The 7,496-nt window shown below is 47.5% G+C and overlaps 1 protein-coding gene across 1 annotated transcript in view; it reads left to right on the top strand.

The window, feature by feature from the left end:
• The window catches only part of TIGIT (T cell immunoreceptor with Ig and ITIM domains), an 11,419-nt gene extending 4,226 nt beyond the window's left edge, over nt 1-7,193 (top strand). The window contains exons 3-4 of the mRNA XM_019652248.1: nt 57-157; nt 4,757-7,193. Coding sequence (XP_019507793.1) covers nt 57-157; nt 4,757-4,993 — 338 coding nt within the window. The 3' untranslated portion in view covers nt 4,994-7,193. The remainder of the gene's footprint in view (nt 1-56; nt 158-4,756) is intronic.
• Nucleotides 7,194-7,496: the final 303 nt, after the last annotated feature.

The raw sequence follows: 7,496 nt of genomic DNA, 5'->3' as shown, positions 1-7,496 counted from the left end.
CTTGCTTTTGGCCTCAGCCCACTCCCTATCTTCCCTATCTTTTGTCCCCCCTCCAGCGTCTGAGCACAGCCCTGGCTTTCAGATCGCATTGCTTGGAGTCTCCGTGCTGGCGGTCCTCTGCGTGGCAGCCATCGCAGTGGTTGCGTATGCCAGAAAGGTAACAGCTCCGGATGCCCCCTCAGTCACGGGCACCCTACTCCTGCCCCCCGGGTCCTTCCAGGTCCTCTTTCTGTCCAGAGAGAGACCCAATGCTCTTTGTGCCTTTTTCATGGTCCTTGTTCTGCTTTTTCGTGAAGTTGTTCATGCTCTTTTTCTGTCCCTTCCTTGTCTGGGAGCTCCTGAAAGTTGGACCTGTCTCTTTCCCCTCCTGCTGTCACCTACAATTCCTACTTCGTGCCTGTCCCTTAAGCCACTCCCCTGGGAGTTTGCTGCCTCTTGGGCATCTACTCTGTGCTAGGGACTTTTGTAAATTAGCTCACCGGATTTTAACAATCCTTCAGTAGTGCAGGGCTACCCAGCACTTCTGTCGGATGAGAAATAAAGGAAGATCAGAGACCCCTCTTTTCCTGTCAAGACCCTGGTATAGGAGACTCGCCCCAGCCTTCTTTGAAGCTGCGTGTCCCTTACAGTGAGGTCCTGTGTCTGGCCTTCAGTGCTGAAGTGCTTCTTTAAATGTTGCCAAGGAAGACCTTTGACTCTCACGCTTTTTGCTTTCAGTTGCTGATAGATCTGTCAGCAACTTTTTCTCTTCAGTGCCCCAGGGGAATTTAGCAAGTCGCCCAGTCCCACAGTCTTAATAATCACCCCCTACTTCTGGGTGTCAGAGTTGTTGCATCAGCTCATAATCCCCTTCCATCTGTGTCCCGTCCCATTTCACCCTCCATGGTAGGGTCTGTATTCCCATCCAGCTGGTGAGGGCTTTCCTTCGACATCCCTTCTAGGGCCACTCCCAGGAGCAACTGTTGTAAATCAGGTTGCTGGAAATAGAGACTGACATGTGAATTCCCATGACAGGATTTACTGGCACAGCCTCTCAGATGAAGGGTATTGAAGGAAGCAGGATAGGGCTAAGGGAAGAAAACTCAGTGGGTTGTGGTCTCAGCTGGAGACTTGGTTGAAGCAAGAATTGTATGCAGAAGCAAGAATTGCACCTGAGGACAAGGAGCTGACCATTTAAAAAACCCACCTCAGTCAGTCATTGACTGCTGGCTGCTCACCAAGGAGGGCCCAAGAAAATTTCTCCAGAGAACGGCTCGCTCAGCTGTGAGCTGCTCACAGCCTATGCTGCCAGGGTCTAGGGGATGGGAGCACTGGTCAGGTAGAGAGGATATGAGCAGGGCACCAACAGCATTCCTACAGACCCCAAGAGTGAGTGGATTGAAGTGTTTAGGAGCATGGCCTTTGGAATAAGACTAGGCTTGGATCCTGGCCTGCCTCTTGAGTAGCTATGTCACCTGGCCTTGCTGAGCCTCCCCGCCCTTATCTGCAAATTGGGAAAAATTATGGTGCTGCCCTCATAAGGTTGTGGGAAAACGTACGTCAAATAATTCAAGTAAGCCACTTGGCACTTTTCCTGGCATGCATTGATAATGATTATTCTTATAAATATGTTCTTATTATAAATTTTATTTATCATAGCACTGTATAATACTTGGTGTTCAATAAATATTTATATTGCATGGATTGATCATGGCTAAAAGCATGAATATTATTTGCTAAGCAGCTACTGGCAGAAGTGCCCCCCAGGGGATCTGTGAGGTAAAGGAGAGAGGGGCTGTCCAGCTCCAGGACAATGGCTGTGAACCCCACTATCGATGCTCCTCAGACTCTTCAAGAGGGCATTGTTTATCCCAGCAGTGCACGAATCCCAGACTTGTTTTTCACACTGATTACAATTACAGAGTCTTCCGTGCAGGGTGGAATGCAAACGGGACAGCTGAGTGACCCAACTCAGGCATATTACATTTCCCAGAGGACTTTTGGAAGCCAAGGGAGTCCTAAGACTCAAAGGCAAGGGTGGCTAGACTTACGAGTGGGGACAAGAACACATCAGCACAAAAGGTCACATCAGTGCTTTGAGAATGAATTGGGTATACATATTTTAGGAATGGATTGGGTTGTGACAAGGGATGTCGAACTTCTTTTGAGCATAGCATCAGCATGACCTATGATAATCACCTCTTTTCTTCATACTTATGGTAGATAAGGTGCAGCCACTTCTACTGAAAAGGAACGAATGAAATAGTGCGGACATGGGGGTGGGGATACTACCTGATTCATGTGTGTGCTTCTGAGGCTATGGCCTCTCTGCAGGCCCATCTTCTTAGGGCCTGCATTTGTGGCGTCACCCTGATTTTTCACATTTGCTCACGGTGTACATCTATGAGGCCCCATCCACCCTCCCTCTCAAGTCCCCTGCGTATATTTATGCACTGCTGAGCTTGAGGCTAGCCAATAATGGTGCTTGAGAGGGAGCCGGGGGTTAAGGAGAGCAGAATGCAATTTAGTTGGTTTGCTGTTATTTTCCAAGCCTGCATGTGGCTCTGTGTAATTCTGTCATTCTGACCTATAGTGGGGGTGAGCCACCTGCTTTAGAGCAGCATCCGGGAAGGCTGAGAGGCTGTCATCTTTGCACTGGGCGATGTTAAGCATTTCTCCTGCCATCCTGTGTGTGCCTGCTGGGTTTTTTTTAATTTCCTTGCCTTTGCACAGCCCTCACCTATGATGCTCTCATGTGGATGTGATGGCTGACTTCACATCCTTGATTTTCCCAAACAGGTTTCACTGTTCTGGCCTATTATTGTCTCACAAATGCAATTGTAGTTGTCTGACCATGAGTCCCTACTTTGATTTGGAAAATCTGGTCTTTAGGTATGGGGCTGTAGAAGGGTGTGTGTGTGTGTGTGTGTGTGTGTGTGTGTGTGTGTGTGTGTGCACATTTCAGTCCTAAGACATACATTGAGCATCTGTTATGGGCTCTGAGATTACAAAGAGGGACACAGCACAGGCCCTTCCTTCAGGGAGCTCACAGGTTCGAGAAGATGGAGGGTAAACAAGTACATTCTAGAAGCATTCAGTGCTACAACAGAGAATGTCCAGGGTCATATTCTGGCACATGGGAAAAATGTGGCTTCCCAGGAAGAGAAGGCTTCTTGGACAGCACACTCGGGAGCTGAGTCTGGAGGACTCAGTAGACAGCTTTTTCAGGGAGCTACAGGAAATGGACAATGGGTGCAACATATACAAAGCTGGGCAGGCAGGAAACTGCCTGGCATTCTAGAAGTGGTAAGATGAGAGGCAGCTTGGCTGAGGACAAAGAGCATGGCCTGAAGTCAGACGAACGAACCCAAGTCAGAATTTTATTTGTCCTTAGGCAAATGACTGCACCTGTCTGTGCCTGTTAGCTCACTCAAAAGTGGAAACTTCAATAGGGGTGTTGCTGAGATGACATGAGAGGCTAGCCCAGTCTGTGCTCATAACAGGTTCTCAAGAAAAGGGAGCTTTCCACCCTCAGGCCCTCTCCCACAGGTGGGAATGTTGGTTGGCGAAGCGCTGCAGGACATGGAGCTGGCAAGGTGCGTGTGGCCAAGTCACCAAGGGCGTTTTGGGGGCATCCCGCACAGTTTCCTGTGGGGAATGCAGTTAAATTATGGACTTCACCCCCAGAAGAATGCACCCTCACGGAATGTTTTTTATGTCATATAAGCAGTTTTACAAATCCCCTCAAGTCCTCCTGTGGCCCCTATAGACAATGGGAGCCATCGGAGGGGGTGTGGTGAAAGCACGGCCTGCTCCAACTTGCCTTTTGCAAGGTCACTCTGCTGGTGGCCATGTGGAAGTGGGATTAGAGGGAAGGGGCTCCAGAGGCAGGTGAGTCTGGAGGTACAGATGAGAGATAAGACATGGAAGTAGGGGTGGAAAAGAGGGGATCAATTTCAGAGCTACCGAGGAGTAAAGTTGGATGGGAATTTTTGGCTAATTGGAGTTTAACATTGGCCTCCAGATTTCTGGTGTGATAAACCAGGACAGAGACTGTGGGCGCAGGGACAGTCTGATGGGTTCCTCTGAGACAGGTTGTGTCTCAGCTTGCTGTGGGTCAGCAGGTGGCGATGCCCAGTTCGCAGGAGCACGTCTGGGTCTGGAGCTCAGAGCAGAGAAAAGAGGGTGGTTGTTGATGTGCATTTAGATGAAGTGACTCAGAGAGAGTGTGGAACGTGAGAAAGCAGATGACAGAACCCTGGGAAACTCCTTTATTTGGGGAGCTGACGTGTAAGCAGGAAAAAAAAGAGCAGGGCTTGCTGAAAATGAAGGTGAGGGTTCGTTCACAGGAGGAGGAGGAGGACCAGGAGAGAGTGACACCGTGGATGCTGGGGAAGGAGAAAGTTTAGGAAAGGAAGAGGTCAACAGCGCCAGGTGCAGTGAGGAGTGAGGGAGGAGCGGAAGCTGCTGCGCTAGGCTCAGCTGCTAGAAAGAATGAAGTACGGGCACATCGCATGTGTAGCAAGTGTCCTTTCAGTGGAGTGGTTAGTACTGACATCTAGCTGTGATGCGATTGAGAAATTAAGGGTTAAGGAATTGCTGTTGGTAAGAACAGAACTTTGCTTCTCTGTGTGTGTGTGTGTGTATGCGTGTGTGTGCGCGCGCGCGTGTGTGTGTGTGTGAGAAAGGAAGAGAGCGATCATTATAATTCTGTAGCACGTTGGGGAGTAACTTTTGAACAACATCCCTCCATACTCACTTTGTAATTTGTTTTTAGAAGAAATTTCTCAGAATCCGCTCTGTGGACAGTGGCCTCAGGAGAACGCCATTGGAGCAGGAGGAATGGGGTCCCCGCGTTCTGTCACCCCATGGAAGCTGTGTCCAGGCAGAAGCTGTGCCTGCCGGCCTCTGCAGAGAGCAGAGGGGAGATGACTGTGATGAGCCCCACGACTACTTCAACGTCCTGAGTTACAGAAGCCTGGGGAGCTTCAGCTTCCTGGCAGAGACTAGTTAGCTCCCAGGGGCATCTTTGGGGAGACACAGCCTGCCTTCGCTATTACACATGGGTGGATAAGCATCTGCAGTGTCCATCACTGCTGTGTGTGTGTGTGTGTGTGTGTGTGTGTGTGTGTGTGTTTCGGTTGAGTGAATGAATGTCATCCCCTTCTCTGTCTGTGTCTCCTGTACCATTCCATTGTGGCAAACCCAGGCTGAGCAGCTTGGGTCTTGACGACGAATGCAGTGTGAAGAAAAAACTTGACCTGTTTTCAAACTGGCTGTTGAGCCGCTTCTGTGGCTGTGAGCAATGCATTCCTCCTCACAGCACTGGGCAGAGGGTTCGGGCTACTTGGTTGTGTGGTGGCTGGTGGTGATGGTGTGACAGCAGAGCTGCACTCATCTTGTTTCTCATTGCCATTTTCATCAACATCCACACCGTCAGGGCATTCTATGAATAAGGCATGACACCAGCTTCTGCAGGGAGATGTGAGGATGACTAAACCGTGGTCTCCAGTCTCAGTCTTTTAAGAACTTACAGTGAGGTGGGGAGACAGCATTGACACGGAAAGTTAGTACAGAGATGAGGACATGGGACATGTTTGGGAAGGGAGGTCAGTTCCGTGTGAGGCGGTCCGAACAGGCTTATCTGTAGTGAAGTGGCCTGGGAGGTGCAGGGAACAGTGAGGCTGGTCTGGTGAGAACTGGAGCCTTGCCCAGGGAACTCGTAGAAACTAACACTGGGAGTGAAATCCCCACAAGGAAGATGCGGGTACCAAGGGCACCCATAAGACTTCAGGTTTTATTCTCTGGGCAGGTGTTTCAAGTCTTTTGTTGGATAGTCTCGGGACCCAGTGATGGCCTGATAGAGAGGATTCTAGGTTCTTCCAGCCATGTGTGGGGTAAGCCACAGAAATGGTGTATGTGTGGGGCCTGCATCTTAGCCCTTGGGCCGTGACCGACCGATTTTCTATCAATCCAGCACTTTGAATAAAGAATCTGTTTCCCACTAAAAGTAAAACCTAAATTTTAAAAATAGGGCTTCTTCCTAAAAAGCAAATAAAAAGAGGGTGATAGAGGGTTTTAAACAATTGTACACCCTCAAACTAGCTTCCCTGACCCCTTAAGTTCAGCCCTGATTTCTTATTGTTGGGGTTAGGGTGGCATCTGAGCTGCTCATTTCTGTTTAAGTGACATTTAGGTTCTTATCCTCCCACCTTCGCTCTTAGAGGAATGAGGAGTCCTCCCCACGGGCATAGGAACTGAGAGAAAACGTGAAGCAAGACTGTCTCTCGCCAACCGTTAAAGCAAAACATTGCCCTGCTCCCTAAGAATTAGGCTGGTTGAGCAAAAAGGCAATTTGACTCATACTTCCCCTTGGATTTTCATGTTTCTCTCTTTTCTACCAAACCTGTAGGTAGTTAAGAGCAATGAGCTGAAATCTGTCCAGAGTGCCAAGTTTTCCTGAAGAAAGGGAATCCATGTAAAATGCTGTTATTTGCCACAGCAGTTCACAGCATTTTTCTTACAAAATGAGTGCAAATTGGTTGGGAGTAGAACACAGAATGGGAAATGAGCTAAGATATAACGAGAAAAAGGGAGTGGTGTTTTGAGTTGATGACGATGTATATTGGGCTGAGGTAGACGGAGAGTCAGTGTTATTTAACATGATTATGGTAACTGGGAAACATTTACAAATACCATTTGGATGGTGATAAAAATACAAAAGGACCCACAGATTTTGCAAATGGGTCAGGTTACTAAAATGAGATTGAATTCAACATAAATTTTTAAATGGAATTCAATGAACTAGATTTTCCTTAGAGAACCAAAGGAGACAATCCTGTAAAAACCAGATTCCCGGGAACGTACACAGTCCTGTGCAGCAGCCACTCTCTGCATAAGCCATTGAGCACGTGGTTAGTCCGAACTGAGGTGTGTTGTGCTGGAAGTATAAGATACACATCAGGTTTTGAAGACATAGTATGAATAATAAGAATGTAAACTATCACATTAGTAACTTAAAAATATTGATTACATGTCGAAATGATATTTTGAATATACTGAATTAAATGAAATATATTATTACAATTAATTTCACCTGTTTCTTTTTACTCTCCTAGTGAGACCACCGGATAATCTAAAATTGCCTGTGTGGAGGAAAAACTGAGGGTTGCTAGTTGGGAGGGGGTGGGAATGAAGGAGAAGGGGAAGGAACGAGACAACATAAATCGGTAACTACAATATGGCCTCAGGGATAGAACGGACAGTCTGGGGAATATAATCAATAATGTTGTAAATATTTTTAGGGGGCCAGATGAACTCATGTCTTGTTAGGAAGACCACTTCATAGATGGTGTAGAGGCCTGCCTACTGCACTATACATCTGAAGCTGCTGTTGAATAATATTATATGTCAACTATAATTTAATACATATATAGTTATGGGATATGGAGTATAGTGTGGGAATGGAGTCAATGGAATTGTAATAGATAAGTATGATATCGGAGGTGGAGGGGCAG

This window comes from Hipposideros armiger, unplaced genomic scaffold, assembly GCF_001890085.2.
Source record: "Hipposideros armiger isolate ML-2016 unplaced genomic scaffold, ASM189008v1 scaffold_176, whole genome shotgun sequence".
NCBI classification, from domain to species: Eukaryota; Metazoa; Chordata; class Mammalia; order Chiroptera; family Hipposideridae; genus Hipposideros; species Hipposideros armiger.
The sequence above is the reverse complement of the archived record's forward strand: the minus strand, read 5'-3'. Positions and strand labels throughout refer to the sequence as shown.